We start from the raw sequence: 22198 nt of genomic DNA on the forward strand, positions 1-22198 counted from the left end.
TCCGTGCTGGCGTGCTCACTACTACCTCGTGTCGTGTCTAGCAAAGTTGCAAGAAAAAAGTAGTCACGTGCTCAGTTGACCGACTTTGCAGCCTTTTTCGTTTGCAGTATTTCAGAGTGACGTCGCCAATCGCCATTTTGTAAACCAAAAATTTTCGCCGGCGAATATTTTCACTAGCCAATCGGACTAGTACTGTAACATTTCTACTAGTCCACGCAAATTTTCACTAGCCATTGGCTAGCGGACTAGCATTAAGATCGAACCCTGGCAACGGTGCACTACTTAGCAATGAGTACTGTACTACCGTATTGGTGCATAGTGTTTTGTGATATACTGTTACTGTACAGTAGGTTAATCGAATCCATGTATTTATAGAGGATTAGTTTAATTACAGAATATGTTTGGTTCTGATTAAAATGGTGGAAAGGTTAGCAAATACAGAGATTAATGCACGACGCATCAGCCACATTGAATCTTGTTTTGGAGCATCTGGAAAAACATTATTTCAGGCATCTCGTGTCCTTGTTGGGGAAGGGGTGCTAACTAAATTATGCAGAAAGAAACCTAAGCAAAGGCAATTTTTCCTTTTTAACGATCTGCTTGTTTATGGAAATATAGTCATCAACAAAAAGAGGTAAATTATTACAAGTACTATAAGCTTTTTGTTTCAGGCTGCGTGTCAATAATAGAAACATTATGTGATTTTAAAGCAACATATGCTAGATGGTTTCAAGTTTTTTATAGGCCTAGTCATTTTGTCAATCTAACAAATTTCTTTGTGAACACTAGCTTAACCTTATTGTTACATTTGTACTAATAAATTCAACCATTGGTTCATCAGTGGAGTAACTACCCATTGGATGTTGTGGACAAATCCAAGGATGCCAAGTTTTTTTGGGCATCAAAAAATAGGAGAAAACATAATTAATGAATCCCAAGCCTACGCCGTAAAATGGCCTTCGAAACTACCGCGTCATTAGGCTATGTTTCATCTAGAGATGTACCGATATATCGGTATCGGTGATATCGGCCATTTTTTGAGTATCGGTATCGACAAAATTTGGCCGATACTAAACATGTAAAATAAAAGGCGTTTGCTGCGGATTTTCTGCAGAAACAAAGATATAGATTTTTTAAAGTAGTAGCTAACGTTACATTGAAGTAGAAAAACAACAACCTGTTCAAATTTTTGATAAGTCACACACTCCCATGACTTCTTGCACGCACCTTTTAACATTGGTTGCTTACAGTGATTCTTTCACTCAAACAAAACGTTTTGTTTCAGCAGTTTTGCGCTGTTCGATTCTTAAGTTGTGAAGGAGACTCAATTTCTCCAATAATTTGGCCGTCGCCCACTTTGGCCGTCGCCCACTTGGCTCGTCGCCCACTTGACTCGTCGCCCACTTGGTCCGTCGCCCACCTGGTCTCGCCCAAGTGGGTATCGCCCACTTTGTCTCGCCCAGTTGTCGTGTACCGAAATTATGTTAGTGTACTGTATACGTAAATCGAGGCAACCTTCTCGCAGGGAGCTATTGATTTGTTATCGGTACCTGATTGAGCAATTAACGTTATTTCATGATAATTTAACATTGCTAAATGTTGAATTAATGTAAAACAAACGTAAATTTCTTATTGGTCATTGTTCTTCTTCGTCGTATGAGCTGTTCTTCGGGACTATATGTTTGGGCATGATGTCATCAGCCACTCTACAGTCTCGTCATCCCGGGTCTTCAGTCCAAGCGTTCCATGTGGTGGTTGATGGATTGGGCAGTCATGGACGACATGATCTACTGTCTGGTCTGTGGCGCCACACTCGCATCCCGGTGAGGGAGCCAGGCCCCATCTGCACATGTCTGAACGAAAGCGACCGACGCCGGTTCGTAGGCGGTTAAGCCGGACCCACGCAAGTCTTGCGAGGGACATTCCCGGAGGGTGGGGATCGACGTCGGGTAGGAAATCATGGAGTCGGGAGGTGTTGTTTTGCCACTCCATGTTCCATGTGTAGTTCGTCCAGTGTGCCGCACTTATTCCAAGATCTTCAACGTTGTTCAGAAGCTGTTGTGCGGCGGGCACAAATGGGCGTCTTGATTTCAGTCGCTGCTGTCCTCCAGGTAGGCGCTGGAGTGCACTGTGGAGGAGGTGGTCGGGGTCCAGTGCGCGACGAGCAAGGGAAATCATGGCTCCTTTACGGCGAAGCTCAGCAGGTTGGATGCCTGCAAGGATGGGAAGGCAGTCCGTTGGAGTGGGACGCAGGCATCCAGTCACAGTGCGTAGTGCGTCATTGATGGCGGTGTCAATGTGGCGGGTGTGAGAGCTGCGGCACCACACTGGTGCGCAGTACTCAGCGGTAGAATGGACGAGGGCCAAGGTAGCTGTGCGAAGGGTTTTCGCATCAGCTCCCCAGCCGGAACCCGCCAGCCGCCTCAAAAGTGCAACGCGCGCCGATAGTTTTTTGCGCAGTGACTCCAGGTGTCGTCGGTACGTGAGTGACCTGTCCAGGGTTACGCCGAGGTAGGTGGGTTCGGCGCAGTAGGGGAGGTGTTCGTCATCGGTGGTAATGTTGATCTCACGTTTTGCTTCCTTGTTGTTTAGATGGAAGGCCGCCGACACTGTCTTTGCCTTGCTGAGCTGTAGCTTCCATTTCTGGAGATATGTTGATATAGTTGACATGTCCTGGCTTAGGTTCCTCTCCATTGACTGCCAGTCTCCGGCTGGATGCAGGAGAGCCAGATCGTCTGCGTAAGCATACTTCCTGGAGATGGTGTCAGGCAGGTCATAGATGTAAGTGTTAAAGAGGAGGGGGGCCAGGACAGAGCCCTGTGGGACGCCGTTCCTGAGTCGACGTAGTCTACTTCGTCGGCCGCCACCGGTGGAAAGAGTAAAGCTGCGGTTTTGCACAAGTTCCATAATCATATGGACCATGTGCCTGTCAGGAAGGAGACGAAGTAGTTTGCAGGTAAGGCCGCTGTGCCATACAGTGTCGTAGGCAGCCGTGAGATCGACAAACACGGCGCCAGCCTTCTTTTTTGCCGAGAAGCTGTCCTCGATGTCTTGGGTCATCAGAGTGACCTGGTCTACAGTTGATCTACCGTGGCGAAAGCCGGCTTGTTCCCGAGGGAGCTGAGGATCTATAATCGGTTCGACACGGGCGTAGATAAGTCTTTCGAGTATCTTGAAGGGGATACAGAGCAGAGAGATGGGACGGTAGCTCTTCGGATCCCCTGGGGGCTTCTTCGGCTTTGGGACTGCAACCACTAGGGCTCTTCTCCAGATTCTTGGGATGCGCAGGTGACGCAAGCAGCAGGAAAGGAAGTCTTTTAACCAGGACCTCATAGAGGGGGCAGCTTGGAGTATTAGTTCCGGGCATAGGTGGTCAAGGCCCGGGGATTTGCCTGGCTTTAGGTGCTGGAGGGCGGAGGCAAATTCTTCTGGGGTAAACTCACCAGAGATGTTGCCCTCGACAGGTGTTGGGACCTTCCAGAGGTCCGTCATTTCCTTGAGAACGGACTTGTCTGATTCACGGTCTCTCGTTCTGTGCACTCCACTTTTCACAAGTTGTGAGGCGATGGCATTTGCTGAAATGGGGCATTGGCGACGAGAGGCACGTGATCTGCCAGTGAGGTTGTTGAGTGTACTCCATGCTGTGCGGCTGGAGTGCGTGAAGTCGATTGAGTCTATGGCTTCTGTCCAGCGCTTCTTCCTCTTTGAATCCAATCTTGCCAGCAGGGCTGTTGCTGAGTTGGTGGTGGCGGTGCCCTGGGGGGAACGGAGGAAGTCGCGGTAGAGCCTGTCGCACTCCACATCCCAGCAAGGTATGTAGTTTTTCCGTCGACCTCGCGGGATGGAGTCTTTTGCCGCAGATATGATTGCATCACAGAAGTCCTGGTAGGCTTCATCCACTTTGATGGTGTGTGGGGATGGGAGGTACTGCGTAGCTTCGTTTGTGAGTAAGCTGTAGTATTCCCAATCGGCCTTTCTGAAGTTCCATCGCTTGACAGGCTTGCTCGGAATAGGTGTGGCAAGCAAGGGGGCCGTGATTAGCGAGGGTCGGTGTTGAGACCTTGGGAACTTCTCTAGCACACGTCTGTCCGGCTGGCGATCATCGGGGTCATCACTTGCGAAAGCCAGGTCTGGGTTCGTGCCAGTGTTCCAACGACCGGAGTGGAAGCTCGGTACGCCCTTAGGATCGTATAAGAGGGCGAGGTTGTTGTTGGTTGCCCAAGCGGCCAGACTTTCTCCGTCGTTGTTGATGGAGTTGTAGCCCCAGTCAGTGTGGTGGCAGTTAAAATCGCCAGCGTAGAGGCTGGGGTGGGGGAACACTGGGATGGCTGTTGATGTTATCCGCGAAGGTGGAGGCTTGTAGACATTGACGATGTTGTAGCCTGCTACATCTACACAAAGCCACTCGATCTCCGATTGAGCTTGGGATTGGTCAACCAAGGACCAGCTCAGCCGGTCATGGACAAACGTGGCGAGGCCGTGTTTCCTGCTGCAGGTTGCGCCTGCGAGTGTGAAGTTGGTTATTACCAACTTATCCACAGATGTACAGTGAGTCTCCTGGAGGAGGATGATGAGGGCTTGATGCTTGGTGGCCAGGTGCTCGATGATGTTGAGCTTGCTGGCCGTGATGCCCTCGGTGTTCAGCTGCAGTACGGTGGGTCGTCGGTACTTTTCGACAGTTCGAGCACTGCCGTGCCCTGAAAAGGGCATTTCCCTACCCACCCTGCACTGAACAGTCTCATTAGCTCTTGTTTGACAAGTTTCGTTTCGCATACGTATTTTGTATAATTTCGTATGTTACTTGGTCATTGTTGTTACGCGATATAATTCGCCAGGAAAATTAAATTGATTTGTGTTAACTCGAACGTTGAATCAACCCAAAATTAACTTACTTTCCCTCCCCCCCCAATAGTTATAATGTGAATCATCGTAACAGCGTGCATATTGCTTTATCGCTATTTCTGGTATTATTACATCACAACAAATCAAACAGTGCGGTTGTGATGGACTATTCGATTATTTTTTTCTCTATTTGTTTTACATGTTTTGGTACAATTTCTTCGTAATAAACGTTCACAGCAATTGCCGAGGCAATTTTAGCTTTTGCTGTTTGGCCTCGTCAACGTTTTTGCGAAGTAAAAATGTGCTAATTTCGAAGACTGTGTGAGTGTTCACAGCAAGTATTAGTAAAATAGTCCGAGGTGAGGTCTTGGTGCGATGTTTCTGCTGATTAAACTCACGCTGCGAATAAATCAAACAGGAAGAAATTTTGAACAATTTTTGTCCGAATTAAATGCTCATTTTTCGACGGCAGTTTTATTGCCGTAGCAAAATGGCCATTATGACGTTTGCGGCGGCATTTACCACGGCAATTGCCTTGTGCCGCCACTAATTTTGAGGACTGAAACTGTAATCAGTCTTAAAATACCATAATTGTGAAGAATAAACCAGTCTCATGTTTTTAGCATAGACTTTTTGTTTATTCAAGGACTATTGTTGCAATAATTGATTAAGCAGTTAAAAAAACAGCTAAAGTTAGGGCGTTTTACGAATTCGTGGGAATTTAAAACTAAATTAAATAGGCTACTCATTTCTTCAACAGATTAATCATGTTTGGTCAGCTGTGATCTGCCATATGAAGTATAAACTCCCTCCATTTTGTTCTGTCTTGTTTTTACTAGTATTTCCGGCATGCTTTTCATTCCCGTAATACGCACAAGAATTACATGGAAATGCAATCATGTCCATTGTCCATACAACGCCAATGTTTGGGAAAGTCCCGTTGCATTGTGTCCGGCCATCAAGAGTTTTATCCAGCATTTATGCAGTGCCGTTTTTAGCCTAAGTGCTGCCCTAGGCAGATGAGAAAAGTGCCGCCCCCAAAAAAAATTTTAATGGTGATTTTCGATACAACACAGGCACTTGTTCTCATTTGTCCTCAATGCCGCCATTTTTATAAAACTTCATGAAACTAAAGTTCTTTCGTATACTAGTCTTACTTTAGGCTTGTTTACATGCTTTAAGCATCAAGGCAAGTGCACAAAATAGCCTGCAACTTTTCCATCAACCTAACATTGACTAAAAACATTTTTTCTAGGCTCCTTCAAATTTACTAACAGTGAAACAAACTGAACAAAGATTAATAAAAATTGCACAGACAAAGCCTAGTCCTCCATACTAAGCGAGACAGATAACTAAAAGAAGCGCAAAGCAGCACATATTGTTGAAAACCAATCAAGCGTGAAGTACTCTAGGGGTGATGACTTGCCATACGTGACTTGCCGCACTGTTTATAAATGTGTGTGATGTGATAACATATTTATTAATTGCTATATATCTGTTGTGAATTATTATATTCACGTACAGTATTATCAATGCAATATTCCATAATATTCGTATATTTTGCCGCCCCCAATAATTTGCCGCCCTAGGCAACTGCCTACTCTGCCTTTTGGTAAATCCGGCCCTGCATTTATGCTTACGTAATTTGAGCAGTTGCTCTTAGGTTTTGAGCTGGTGACATGCAGTTCTGCATAATAACAATAATAAATACTTAGTAATACGAAAAATTTTACTACGCAGTTAAATGATTGGGGTTTGGAGTGGTGCGATGATCAAGCGATTTGCGCAGTTAATTATCGGCAGATTATCGTAGCCTAGTGTAACACAAAAGAAAATATGCTCCATTCTAAACTAAATTGACATTTTGTAGCTTTGCACTTTGGTTGCAACATTTAAATTGCTAGGCTGTTATGGCACATTTGCAAGCCTCTCGTGGCGCACAGTTTGGAAACCTCTGGTTTAGGCCAGTGCTACTCAAACTTTTTTATGCCGTGTACCCACTGTACCGGATGAGCACCTTCCATCACTTGGCTTCCCGGTCAATTTGCGAAAAAAAACACAAGAGCAAAGTCATTATTACTTTTGTAACAAATACACAAAAAAACAAGTAAACAAACACTTTTATTAATGGTCTTTCGAATTTTGATGCGAAATGTGTGCTTGCTTATTTACAACCAGCTTATCCAATTGCGGTTCAATGGAAGACAATGCTACTCGAAGAGGAGCATGGATATCAAACGCGTTTCTGTGTTTTCCCTTTAAACAGCTCATGGTAGAAAAGCCGGCTTCACATAGATATGTAGAAGAGAATGGAAGCAGTGTTTTAATAGCCATGGTACACAGTCTCGGATATTCTGCTTTTATTTTGATCCAGAAGCTTGCAAGGGAGTTTGATTCAAAAGATTTTTGCAAACCTTCATCAGCAGATAGATCCAATAATTTATCTTTTAAATCGACACTTATATTTAACTCTTCTACGTTTACAGTTGGTGCAAGTGGGTTTCGAATCCATTCATGTGGATCTTTTTGTTTCGGAAAATAATGTTGAATAGTTTTTACGTCCATTTTACGTCCAAATTGTCTCCAGCATCGTCAATAACAGTAGCTAACTTAGGAAACATGTCGTAACAATTGTTCGAGACTCGAATCTTCCATGCTTTCAGCTTTCGTTGCATGTCGTCAATTTTATCTGCTGTTGCAAAAATGAAGCATTTTCTCCTTGCATTGAAGCGTTAAACTTAAGGCCATTCATAATAACGAAAATGTCAGTTTTGTGAGCTAGCAAAGCAAGCAACTGTTCGTCTAGAACAGGGGTGACAAACTTTTTTGCGGTCGCGGGCCACTTTGTCAATTACACATGAGTTATCGGGCCACACAACTTTTTAATCGTAACCTACTATGAAATGTTTTAGAAGCGACTCAAAATATTATTCATGAAAAGTAACAAACGGCAAATGAAAGAATAAAACCCACACAGTTGAAATTATCTTACGCAGAATCGAAACATACAACAGTAAAAATAAAAACAAATCAACTTGAGCAGAAAGGATAGAGCAACACCAACAGTACTTGCACTGAAGACAGTTTAATTTTCTAAGTTTAATATTCCAGTTTAAGCGTTTGCCTTCATATGAGTATGATTTCTTCTTGTTTTGGCTCTATCCTTTTTGCTCAAGTTGACGAAATGTTTCGACCATTATGCTCCTAAACAACAAATCAGTTAATGCAATTTCTTTTTCAAACAACAAACAAAAGCCCATGCGAATCATACAGCTGAAGCTATCTAATGCAGCATTGAAGCATTGAATTTTTTTTGCTTGACTAAGCGTTCAATATTAGGTCAAACAGACAATGTGGCAACTCTCAACTGCACACTAAGATTTTCATCTGTCAGCCTCGACCTGTAGCAAAAAAAAGGCATACCAGTGAAGGCATAACACAGCTTTGAAATGTCTTTTGTCTTTAATGCATGAGCGATTGTCAAATTGTTTTGCGGGCCGCACAAAGTTTTTTGACGGGCCACATGCGGCCGCAGGTTTGTCACCTCTGATCTAGAAATACCTTCGCCCAATCTGGCTTTCTGTCACGCAAAAATACTGCCAGTTTGTTTCGGAGCTCATATATGCGTGATAAAACTTATCCCCTTGACAGCTAACGCACACTATAATGAAGTAATAGTTGCCTGTGATCTGCTTGCATATCGTCGCATAAAAGGGCAAATAGTCTTGAATTAACTGCACTTACTTTGATATAATTAACATTTGTTACAACCTCGCAAAGCACATCATTTAACTTCGTTGACAATTTCTTGGTTGCAAGGCTTTCCCTATGAATAAAGCAATGCGTTGAAGCACATTCTGGAGCCAACTGCTTAATTCGTGTTTACATAATTACTCCCGATTTTTCTCCTATCATTGCAGCAGCACCATCGGAACATACTCCAACGCAATTCTTCATATCTAATCCTTTGTTTTCAATGTAATCAATAATAGTCTTTGATATTTCTGCACCAGTTGTTCTACGTGGAAGAGCGGCAGAGAAAAAAAACAACTCTTCTTTTAATTTGCCTTCATATTCATAACGTACATACACCATCAAAATTGCCATGTTTCCAATGTCTGTGCTTTCATCTAGCTATAAAGAATAGTACTTGGCCAGTTTAATTTGATCAACTAGTTAAATTTCCATACTATCAGCCAAATCAGCAGTTTGTCGAGCAATAGTGTCGTTTGAAAGAGGAACTTTTGCAGCCTTTGCAGCTGCTGCCTCACTAAGTACTTCTAAACAAACGTCTTGAATGCAGTCTTGTACTAATGTCTCACCAATACTGTACGGTTTTTGAGCTTTTGCAATTCTTAGCGCCACTTTATAAGATGCACGTAACGCTTTAGCATTTACATGAGTCACGCCGTGGCGTACAATGTACATCTGTTTTTGTGCACTTTTTAATTCATTTCGTTTCTTTTCAAAAAACTCTTTCGGCTTAGAAGTATAATCTTTATGCTTTGAATGTAAGTATCTCTTTAAATTTGAAGGTTTCATTGAGTCATGCCCAGTACAACTCCACAAACAACACATTGCGGTTTCTGTAAACCTGCCTCATCTGTGCCAATGAAACCAAATTTTAAATTTGATGGATCATATTTTCAAACAAATGTTGAACGACTTCTTTTTACAGTCAACACCTCAGTCACCTCAGTGTTTCCAGCATTACTTTCGTTTGAATCAGAATTATCATGTAGGTCTGAAACTGATTTTCTCTGTTTCATATATTTGTCCATAGGACCACGCTTTGCCATTTGCAAAACTTAGCTAAAACTATACTTTTTATAGGCTAATATGGGCTAACAGCTAACTCACTTTCTAAAAAAGAACAAGGTTTATAGCTTCAACAAATCTATGTAAAAATATGCTCAACTCACTACAATCATCTGATATTTTGAAGTCAGAATGTGGCTGATCGATTGAGCCTCTCACTTATCTACTTGTTACTGGACGCTGCAGGTATAGTAAAGCACGTGGACACAGCACAAACGCACAAAAAGGATGATCATCTCGCATCGAACATTGCGATACTTTGTTGAAATAATGGATAACAATTACGAAATAACATTTCTTTGTGACGTAACTGGAAGTCGCGTGGTAGCGGGCCACCAAACAGTCTATAGCTGGGAAAGCAGATTGAACATTATCGTTGCCTAAAAATTATTATATAGACGTTCTGATCAACATAAAACAAATTACTCAATTTACAATTACTCCTAACTGACCGCGTACCAGCAGCCAAGTGCTCGCGTACCGGCACCGGTACGCATGTACCGGCGTTTGAGTAGCACTGGTTTAGGCTATATGTGAATAAAATACAAAACTTGAAAAGCTTTGAGCAACCTCTAATAAACAGTAACAAAATATAATTTATATGCAATGTTTTGTTAGGATTGGAAACTTTTGCAAACGTCTGCAATTAAAGGTTGCAAAGTATGTGCCAACAAAGAATGCATTATTTCACATGGTTAGCATGGCGGATTGCTAAGTCAATTTTTGAAGCCACCTTATCTATGATTAGTAGAAATAGAAAAGATCATTGAATAATAATAATTGACGTAACTAAGTAGACATAATTTTACAAGGCTAAATAAAGCAAAAAACGTTTTAAGAACCATTATTTTTTGCTGTTGGTACAATTCGGTATAAGTACACAGTTGGCTGCATAGTCCAGTGGTGAGAACCCTGGTTCAACGTTCGTAAGGCCGGTCCCGGATGCAGCTTTCTGAAAGGTACCATTAAAAAATCTCCTTTGAGCAACAAAGGAAAAAGGCAAATAATGGCTAAATTAATTCATTGGTTGCCACTAGCTGACTTGGCGCAGAGGGTTAGGGCGATGGTAGTCATTTCTTTGATGTGGGTTTGATTCCCACCACTGCTATTGCTCTTTTTTCTTCCGTAATTACCAAACAAAGTTCGAAGGGGATTTTTTAGTGGTACTTTTTCGAAAGTTGCGTCCCGGATGACTGAAATTGTACATGGCGCCATCTTTATTTTCTAAATAACGACGATTGAATCTCTGTGCAGTAGGTTTCATTGATGTATTTGGTCGGATCTTCAACGTTTTCTTTCATCGTCAATCTCTGAACGTGTCATACGTGAGCCTGAGCTGTTGACCAAGCAATTACAAGCAGCATCAACATGTGGCTGTCAGCTTCTGACAACGAGTAGCTGACTTAGTTTGCGATGCTATTGTAATGCTCAAAGCTTTTAACTTTCTAATGAGAAACTGACGCATAGGTTTGTCGCAGATACAACAAACAAAATATCTTGAGCTTGAAGCATGTTCGGATTGAAGATATCCCTGACAGCGGCGTCCCCTCAAACAGGGAGATTGGCGAAGGGAGCGAGGGCCTGCAACATGGCTGGCTGATCATCTCGCCTACAAAGTCGTTTGCTGTGTATGCTCTCACTTCGATGGAGAAGCAGGAATGGATGACTCACATGACGCGTTGTATCGAGGAAGAACGTAGGAAAGCAGGTGCGATTCATTGGTTGAGCTGGTTGCATTATGATTCATGGTTTGCGTTTCACCTGAACGGAAATCGTGGCAGACACACAGGGTTGTCAGGCGCCACTGCCAAGCGTTTCCAACATTTTGCAACGTTTATTTAAAACGAAAAATAGAACATCCACAGTTTGCAGGCCAAGGGCTTGCATTTTTGACCGGTGTAACGGTCCAGGAGTTACTGCGGTCTGGAAGTTACCGTAACTTCTGGACCACGTATATGCAGTCTGGAAGTTACTGCCAGTCCAGAAGTAACAAAAGCAGGGTTGCCAGATTTGACGCTTGCAGCAGATTTGTATAAATGATTTTAACATTGGAACCATGTTGAAGACTTATCCACCATTGCATCTTGACAACATGGTTTAAGCTACCGCAGAAACGTAATTGGGAATGAAGCAAAAATAAGATGAAGTTAAAAGATGACTTTTGTACAGAAATTGTTGCTGTATTGGAATGAAATTTTAATTTGTAACACGACATTTACGTATCATTTTAACCTGATTCATTTGTATTATACCATTTAAAGTTGTGTCCGTGCCTTACGCGCGTTGGCAAATAAATTTGCATGGAGTGGTGGTTGACTAGATGACCGCTTATGGTCTTTTGCTGTCATCTTGATTGTGCTATGATTAGAGATGTACCGATATATCGGTATCGGTGATATCGGCCATTTTTTGAGTATCGGTATCGGCAAAATTTGGCCGATACTGTGACCGATACTAAACATGTAAAAAAAAGACGTTTGCTGCGGATTTTCTGCAGAAGCAAAGATATAGATTTTTTAAAGTAGTAACTAACGTCACATTGAAGTAGAAAAATAACAACCTGTTCAAATTTTTGATACTTCACACTCCCATGACTTCATGCGCGCACCTTTTGACATTGTTTGCTTACAGTAATTCTTTCACTTAAACAAAACGTATTGTTTCAGCAGTTTTGTGTTGTTCGATTCTTAAGTTGTGAAGGAGACTCGATTTCTCCAATATTTATCATTTGTGTTTTTTTTTTACTCTCAGAGGATAAAACCAGGCCAAGACTACCCAGGTGGCGGAAATGTGTAGTTTTGCATCGTTTTTGCGTTGCTGGACGTTTGAGGGACCCGTGTGGCTTGGTTGTTTTTGGTGGGCTGGTTCTGTTAGTTTGTGATTTGGTTTCCGCCTTTCGTTGTGGTGGACTCACCACTGTACGGTTTCTAAACTTTTTTTCAAATTTTCCAACGAAACCATTTTTTTTTGTCGGGAAATAAGTAGTTATGACCACATGTGAAATATTTTTTCTCAACTCCATGGTTTCGAGGTCCCAACTGCCACTTTTCTACATTTAAACAAACCTTATCTAAATAAACGCATCTCTTGATTTTCATTAACTGATATTTTTTTTTGCTTCAGCTTCAAAGGCACCAAACCCAATATGTTAGCAAGTGCAACAATAACTTCTGTCCATTTTTTATTATTACAAGGACATGAGTACTGAGCACACAAAAAGGTAGATACATTTTTGGTACACACTGTATGAAACCATCAACACTACTACAATGTCCAATGTACTCCGTTGATGCTTGTCTACACCAAAATTTTGAAATATCAGTCGGAAAACAAACATTTTAAGCCATCAAGCATTCATGCAATAGCTCGGGAGCTGCAATTTTTTAAAAAATTGCTCCAGCGCTGGCTCCATTAAGTATCATATGTTTATTGTTTATGGCATTTACCACAGTAGGACACAACGGTTTAGTAACCCATTCAAATAGCTTTATTTCATGAACCAATCAACATAGTTACAAAAACTAAACTGAAATGGAAAGCTGAGATGTTAACAATTCTGAAAAACAACATGCCTACAATGTAATACTACATCCACAGTAGTAATACAGCAGTTCATAAAACATGCTCCAGATGGCCACCGTTGCGCTGGAGGCATATTTGAGCACGGCGAGCGAAGTTGTCAATGACCCGAACAGGCGAACACATTCTTCCTTTGGGATGGCCCTGATCTTTTGGGTGATGGCTTGTTTTAGTTCAGGGATGGTCTGAGGATTATCCTGGTACACACTGTCCTTCAGATAGCCCCACAGATAGAAGTCAGGGGGGTTGAGGTCCGGAGAATGGGGGACCACTCAGGGTCTCTGCGGTGGCTGATTAGGCGGTCTGGGAACTTCTCATCCAACCACGCCAGGGTGACATTAGCAGTGTGGGGGGTGGCACCATCTTGCTGGAACCATTGCTCTGCTCTTAGGAACGGGCTTCTTCCTCTGGCTCTGTTTTTACGCCCCAGAGCGGTCCAGAACTGCTGGAGGACCACAAGGTAACGCTCCTTGTTGACGGTGACTGCGTTCTCATTTTCATCTTCGAACCAGATTGGGCCAATGATGCCATGTTTTGAAATTGCAACCCAGGCAGTGCATCTGACTGAGTGCAGGGGCCTCTGTAGCACTTCATCAGGAGGAGAGGTGCCCCAGAACACATTGTTTTTACTGTTGACATACCCATACAGGGTGAAATGAGCCTCGTCAGAGAACCAGAGGTTGTCAAGGAAGTCAGGGTCCTCTTCGACGATGTCCATGAACCACTGGCACATGGTAACTTGCTTAGCCTTGTCTGCATCAGTAAGTTTATGCTTTATCTGGATCCTGTATGGATAGAGTTTCAAATCTTCCTCCAGAATCCTCTGTACAGAGGACCGGGTCAGACCAAGCATTTGGGCCCGTTTACGGATCGATTTCTTTGGACTTCTCCCAACGGAGTCCCTAACTGCAGCAATGTTCTCTGGAGTCCTAGCTGTCTTTTTTCTCCCATTTTTTGGTGTTGTAGGCATTGTCTGGTTGTTGTGAAGTGATCCAGTAGCTTGAAACTTTTTGACCCAATAAAAAACGAGTGGTTTTGATGGAAATTTGTTGAAGTCATACTTTTGCCTGAATTTTGACTGCACTTTTTTGTACGATTTTGACTCCAAATACAAAGTCACACAGAAAATTTTCTCTTCCTTGGTGTACTTCATCCTTGCAGATCTAAATTTGTTATGGGCTAATTTAGTTAAATCTGAAAAAGAATGAAAAAGCATTAAAATTGACAAAGTTATGCAAGGTTATACGGGTTAAAAGTTTTGTGAGACACCCTGTATATATATATATAAAATTCTGTTTAAAGGGGCAAGCACACTAAAGTAGTAATTTTACAGCTTCATGTCATCAGTTTATCAGTATTACTACTTGATTTTAAGCTAATCAAGATTAGGCTACCCAACCCTGAAGCTGGAGCAGATAAAATTTTTGTAGCTCCGACTCCACAGACATTTAAAAAAAGGCTCCAGAGAAAATGCTTGGCTCCACAGCCCTGAATGTTGCTGCAATAAATTTCAATCTTGTTGCTCGTTTTTGATGTGATTATGTGCTTTTTGAGTTATGGTAGTGTTTAAAATGTTTGTTTTCTGACTGATATTTCAAAATGTTGGTGTAGACAAGCATCAAAGGAGTACATTGGACATTGTAGTAGTGTTGATGGTTTCATACAGTGTGTACCAAAAATGTATCTACCTTTTTGTGTGCTCAGTACTCATGTCCTTGTAATAATAAAAAATGGACAGAAGTTATTGTTGCACTTGCTAACATATTGGGTTTGGTGCCTTTGAAGCTGAAGCAAAAAAAAATATCAGTTAATGAAAATCAAGAGATGCGTTTATTTAGATAAGGTTTGTTTAAATGTAGAAAAGTGGCAGTTGGGACCTCGAAACCATGGAGTTGAGAAAAAATATTTCACATGTGGTCATAACTACTTATTTCCCGACAAAAAACAATGGTTTCACTATAGGTTGTAAAAAACCGTACACCCTAATCACCAGGCTTGAACAATGAACAATGTCGTATTGTCGTGGCGGATTGTGTGGGGGCGGTGGGACTGCGAATCCTCACTGAACTAAGCAATAAGTGGTCTTGTTGCGCCTGGATGGCGGCCTCATTGTGGGGGTGGGAGTGTCCTTCCCTGCTGTTGGCATGGGGCTGGGCGCTCACTGGTGCGGCGGGCTGTTGTGATTCGCTGGCCATAATGGTGTAGCTTCTACGCTAGCGCTAGCAATTTAGACCATCCAATCAACTATATGTTTCTCGGCAGCCGTTTTGTAGCAAGAATTGACACCGACAAGAATTGAAATGGCTAGTGTGGAAGCTGCACCGTTGTGGTTGGCGGGTCGCCGTGCTGGTGAGTGCTCAGCCTTGTGCTGGTGGCCGGGGGGGGGGACGCTCCTTTCTTCGCAATAAGGTTGTCATCTTGGGCGCAACGGGACCATTTTGATTGGTTTGGTGAGGATTTGTGGTCTCATTGCTTTCTTTTTGGGCCTACTTATTCTGCCGTGACATTGTTTGGGCTTGGTGAGTTTGTTGCGGCTAATGGTGAAAGTTGAATCGCCGACTGGTGAAGCCGGCTTGCTGGGGGCAGCCGAGTTACACGGGTTTTTTGAGCGTTTGGCGGGGTGGGAGCGATGGAGAATTGTACATTTTTGCCACCTGGGTAGTCTTGGCCTGGCAAAAGCTTTTCAACCAAACGACAAGCGCCCTTAGGTTGCACATTACTTGTCGAATAGTTTTTGTACGACTACAAAAATCACTTGGTTTACATTTCACAACTTATTATCGATTATGATAGCCTATTTGGAGAGTTTACGCAAACACTTTATTCATTTTTCAGAAACCCAAATTATGATGTAATGTTTCTTCCCTTATGCCCCTATCCTCAATTACGGTGGCCTTTCATTACTAAAACCTACTATTATGACACAACAATGCGGTTGAGATTGGTTTCTTGAATCTTTAATAAATTATGCCAATTCAAATCTTTTTTTAATAGTTTTATGCATATAAGGTAAAACTTAACATTTGATATTTCCTTGCAAATACCAAAATTACTTCTTTAAATTGTAACACCAAAGTATCGGCCAAAATATCGGCATCAGTATCGGGCTAAAAAAGTGATATCGGTATCGGCCAAAATATTGGTATCGATAAATCTCTAGCTATGATGCAACCTAGCAATCTACGATTCACAATGTAGTGGTATGAGTGTTTGTACCATATACTTGTCATCAGCAGCAGGCTGGCAACACTGCATGATGGGGGAAAGATTCGTGGCTGCAAATATTAGATTAAAAGTAATAGGCCTAACGTTTTTTCTAAAAAAGACAATGTTTAGATTACAAATAGTCAATATTGTAAATTACCAAAAGTTGATGGTAGGCTGCAAACTCTAGAATTTTTATTCCAGCAAAAAGATCAAGTGATCAAATGAAAAAGCACCGAATTGTTATAAAAATGGCTTATCGACATTTTTAAAAAATGGCTTATCGACAAAGTGCTAAAACATAACTTCTGTCAACTTTTAAGACATCCTTTGAAAAAAGCGTTTGCTACGTTACTATCAACATGCTTTTCCCATACGAATTTCGAAAAAGCACACCCAGACCCACTTACAATAGCAGTAACTTCTGGACTGCTTCTGCGGTGTTGCAGTCTAGAAGTTCCTGTCAGTCCAGAAATTACCAGGTGTGCGTGGCGTTTTCGCAAACGATACCAAAGCGAAAATTGTTTTAACTAAGTTTAATGAATTCTTTGTGCGTGAGATAAACATCAACATTGATGGGGAACGCCTGCCCTACTGTGCCGAACCTACATACCTCGGCATAACCCTGGACAGGTCACTCACGTACGGCCGGCACTTGAAGTCACTGCGCAAAAAACTATCTACACGCGTCGCACTTTTGAGGCGATTGGCAGGTTCCGGCTGGGGAGCTGGTGCTAAAACTCTTCGTACAGCTACCCTAGCCCTTGTTCAATCCACCGCTGAGTACTGCGCGCCGGTCTGGTGTCGTAGTTCTCACACCCACCAGATTGATACCGCCATCAACGACGCACTGCGTACTGTGACTGGATGCCTGCGTCCCACTCCAACGGACTGCCTACCCATCCTAGCAGGCATCCAACCCGCTGAGCTACGCCGAAAAGGAGCCACGATTTCTCTCGCTCGCCGCGCTTTGGACCCCGACCATCTCCTCCATGCAGCATTTAAGAGACCACCACCTATAAAGCAGCGGCTGAAATCAAGACGCCCCTTTGTGCCTGCCGCACAACAACTCCTTAAGAACGCAGAAGAACTTGGTTTAAGTGCGGCACACTGGACGAACCATATGTGGAACACGGAGTGGCAAAATCACACCTCTACGCTCCGTGACTTCATACCCGACGCCGATCCCCGTCCACCAGGGATGTTCCTCGCAAGGCTTGCGTGGGTCAGGCTTAACCGCCTGCGAACTGGCGTCGGCCGCTTCCGTTCGGACATGCACAAGTGGGGCATGGCTCCTTCATCAGAATGCGAGTGTGGTGCCACTGAACAGACCGCAGACCATGTCATCCACCACTGCCTAATCCATCGGCCTCCACACGGTACGCATGGCCTGAGGGTCCTGGACGACGAGACTGTTGGGTGGCTGAAGATTTCCTGCCCTCCAATCTAGCCTGGAAAGATCGCTCATACGCCATCATCAATGAATTCTTTGCTCTCAAATTAATGCAAGCTTTTCAGTTAACATTACAAAATATCTGTAATTGTTAATCTGACAAACTTCAAAACAAAATTTAATTTAATTTAAATGAAATATTTGGCAATTCTGGTAACTTCTGGCCCGCAGTCACTCCTGGACTGCTACACCGAAATCTGAAAAAAAATATAAAGCCCAACACAACTCCGAAAATTATTTTTTCAGCTGTCCTTGGAAGCATCCATATCGTTATGTGTAAACATACAGAACCAAGTTTACCACAACTGAATCAGTCGCCTCAGTCAATGCGTTGAGATCAAAAATTTTGTTTTATTTTTACCGGTATTTAGGCCTACAAGTGGACTTGCTAAAAAGGTGGCGAGCCACCATGATTTTGAATATATTGTCGCTAGAATATTGGATTTTGTTGCCTTTTTTAGGCCTCTTTCACAAAATTATATTGCATGGGTGACTTTAGGTTGACTGTATGTGGTTTGTTTCAGGGATGCTGGGAGCAAGCACCGAGTCCGCACCCGCTTGGATTCCGGATTGCGAGGCATCCGACTGCATGAGATGCAAGAAGACGAGGTTCTCCGCTCTCCAACGCCGTCACCACTGCCGCATGTGCGGTTACGTCGTCTGCCAAGCGTGTTCATCGAAGAAATGCAAAATTGAACACCAATCTTCCAAACCTCTGCGCGTGTGCGACCCCTGCTTTGAGCGTGTTAGCGACAACAGTCCTTCCCACCAGGTAGCGCCTGAGAGCCTACCGTCAACCAGCTCAAACTCTCGCTTTCATGGCGTCACCGACTCGTCCGATTCTGATGATGACGTGATGTAATAGCAACACTGTATAGTGTATATTGCTATCCCCGATTAATTGACGATCATTTACCAGAACGAAAAACCTATTTTATGATTCTTAGGCTACTACTTTCATTTGAAGTCTTGGCGACTTTATTGTTCTGGTACGGAAGCTAAAGAAAGCAGGCTAGCTATCAAGCTTCAGTAGAATTGAACTGGGCTGATTTACTATTTCTATTCTTACAGTTTATTCTCAGATAATTATAATTGTGACGACCGTCAACCGAGTTGTCGCCGATACTGGTGATACTAGGCATGTTCAAGGGCGAACATAAAGCTTTATTTCCTTATTTTTTCTTTTCATTTAATGTTGAATATGATGTCTGAAACACATATCGTCATAAAATCCATCTGAAATATACGATTTCAATGAATTGTCTATTCTGAAACATGCTCCACAGTTTTTTGCAGTTGTGAGAAAAACGATCTACTCGGTCGTATTAGGCCTAAGGTTGCAAACGCGCGATGACTATTGACCATGCTCTGTGAGCAACTGAGCATGCATTGCGATTGACCCAAGGCAAAGCATGTGCCTCAAGTAAAACGTCCCTGTTCACAATTTCAGTGAGTTGCCGAGAGAAGTTTTTCTAGCGGCAGGAGATATGGTTTGTCAACACAAGCCAGGAATGTGCTCTGACTCTGCTTGCTGAGACGATGGTGACCCAGTACTCGGGACTTAGTTGAAAATGCCAGGGCATATGTTTGGTTTTGAATCTTTATCCTCGGACTGACAAAGCCTTGATTGGTTATTCCTAGTAGTTTCGCATACTTGTAGAGGCTCTTGGCCCAGGGCCGGTTACCGAGATTAGCAGAGTGAAGTTTTCCGATTGTTGAAGTATTGTTACCGTACTAAGGAATTATTCCATTCACTAGGTGCCGCTGAATGGAGAGCAGTCCTGAAATGCGTTGCTCAAGCGCACACTCCGAGAGTCGAATTTGCGCGCCTGATCTTGAGGCTGGTGCGTAACAACGGAGCTAACTGAGCTGAGCTAACCCTTCATTCACTCAGGCATTGGTTAACACAAATAAAGGCCAAGCGTCCTCCTGGGATGTAACTCGTATCAGCAGCTAAGGCAATCAGTTCTCCAATAGACATTTTATTGATTAGTCTTCGGGATGTGAGCTTTATCAACTCGCTTTTAACAACGACTTACTGGCTGTCCACGCAGAAACATCACTCTGTTAATCTTAATAACTGGGCCGGTGTCTAATAGCTGCGCGTAGGCTGGGGGTAATTTCAAATGGTGTCACAAATAATTTTAATTTAGTATCCGTTTTTGTCCACACCTTCTTGGCAAAAAAATTCCGATTGGGTGAGGGCTAGTGTCAAGAAACCTACTATCTTTGTGGAGTTCTTCCACTTCAGGCTCCATTGATCGTCCGTCCAAGTAGCTGCACTGTTAGATTGGCCTTCAGGAGTTGTGCGGTCTGTGAAAATGGGTGTCTCGACTTCAATCGCTGGGGTTACTCGCTTGCAGACTCGTAGGCCTGTGGAGCAAGTCATTGGAATTCATGGCGAGACGAAATGGCTTCTTCGCGACATAGTTCAACGGGTGCCCGCAACGACAGGAAGGCAGGGATATCTAGAGAAGGGTATATAAAGGCTCGCAGCGATTGCCTTATTCTCATGACACCACCAGGGAGGTAGTTTTGTAGTGCTTTAAACATGTGGTTCTTTTTCAAATCGTAAAAAGTTTTGTGGTGCAGCTGGTACAATGAGCTACAGAAGACAGTTAGCAAATTTTACGTAGAGCATATTTAAAGAATACTTGTTTACAAAACAGTAGAAAAGTTACCAGTAAGCTGTGTTTTTTAACAAAGCCTTTGCAGTAGGCTAGACGTAAAGCAAGAATATGTGTAGTTGAATTAACAAGCAACCATGAGCATGCTGTGAATATCGAGGCCTGATGCTAATAGCGCAATGCAAGTTATCATAACAAGATTTATTAAACTACTATCGGTGCCAATTGTCATTTTACGACAAACACAGATTATTTACGATAAACAAAAGCCCTTCTATTGTCAGACGTAATAAAAGCCTTCATATCCCCTTCTTTAGATATCCCTGCAGGAAGGTTGTCCGAAGATGAAGGTCGCAGGTATCCAGTCACAACACACAAGGTGTTCGTGCAGGCCCTTAGGGGAATCTTTAGGCTAAACGTGTTACACGTTGTTTTTTTGCATATTTTTGCAGTTGGTCAACCCAACTTTGATTTTAGTGGGTGCCGCAACTTTTTGGGTCACGTGATCACCCCCAAATCGGTTACAACATATAGAATTTAGAAAGTCAAATACATTTCTTGAATGATCAGTGTGGATTGGAGATGAAACGCCAATGTGGATTGAAGATGGAACATCAGAGAGGATTAGAGATTTTGTGGTCGAATTGCATGTTTCGTACTCAATTCAATTCAATTTATTTTTCTTTGTCAGAACGCAAAAAGAAATGATATTGTAAAAAAGAAATACAGTAACAAAACCAACAAAAGAAAAAGGTGGCAAAACCTTAATGGTTTAAGACGTGCATAAAAAGATCTAATATTGCGGTATTTGCATCGATAAGTATAGTTAAGCACGGCCACCAAACCTGATACTGTAAAACAAGTAGGGGAGACTGGGGTAAAGTGTGCAATGGGGTAAGATGAGCAACCCCTGTTTTTGGTAAAACGAGTCGGCGGAATTTTTTAATTTTTATTCCGGATATATCACTCATAATGCCACTTCATTCAATGTATTTGTTATGTCCACTGAGAATTGCATTTTACAATGGCACGCAATTATATTGTTTATGTCGAAAATTCGAAAAAAAAAATTTTTTGCCAAAAACTGAATAACTTTATTGTTACACTATGTAAATCAAATCTGTTTTTTTGTATTGGTAAGTATAAAGTGTGAGGATATTCAATAAAACGTTCAGGTTGATTAGTCTTGTAGTTTTTTAAATATTTGTAATTTTGTCACAAAAATCAGGATGGGGTAAAATGTGCAATGCTAGTTGAAGTATCTTGGAGCAGTTGCTCAACTTACCCCAAAAGAAATAGCCTTAGCTTATTTAATGTTTGAACTGTTGAATTTGTGTCTTTTTAGGTTCGTATTGGATAAAAAACAGTGCTGTGTTTAAAGCATAATGCTTCGCAATTATACAAACAAACTGACAGGGGAATGCTTCAACTTAATCGAATTGCTCAACTTACCCCAGGTCATTGCTCAATTTACCCCATACAATTTATGCCGGGGTAAGTTGAGCAACACGCAAATAAGCATCAATATAAAAAAATATAAAAATCGCAAAGTGATAAAACTCAATCTAAAATGTAGCTGATTCACTAGTGCTTCAAGTTCACCCTTTTAAAAATTTCCAAAACAAACCGTTCTTTTGTAAAAGCGACTTAAGCAAAAAGGTGCTCATCTTACCCC

The 22198-nt window shown here is 42.4% G+C and overlaps 1 protein-coding gene across 1 annotated transcript; it reads left to right on the plus strand.

The window, feature by feature from the left end:
- Window positions 1-380: 380 nt before the first annotated feature.
- On the plus strand, window positions 381-19149 carry LOC145766459 (pleckstrin homology domain-containing family F member 2-like). The gene is made up of 3 exons (XM_082578175.1): window positions 381-634; window positions 11139-11368; window positions 18421-19149. Exons 1-3 carry the CDS (start codon window positions 417-419, stop codon window positions 18756-18758), a joined length of 786 nt encoding a protein of 261 aa, XP_082434301.1. The 5' UTR covers window positions 381-416; the 3' UTR covers window positions 18759-19149.
- The last annotated feature ends 3049 nt before the right edge of the window (window positions 19150-22198 follow it).

The sequence above is a fragment of the Aplidium turbinatum genome, chromosome 3 (genome assembly GCF_918807975.1).
Source record: "Aplidium turbinatum chromosome 3, kaAplTurb1.1, whole genome shotgun sequence".
Lineage (NCBI taxonomy): Eukaryota > Metazoa > Chordata > Ascidiacea > Aplousobranchia > Polyclinidae > Aplidium > Aplidium turbinatum.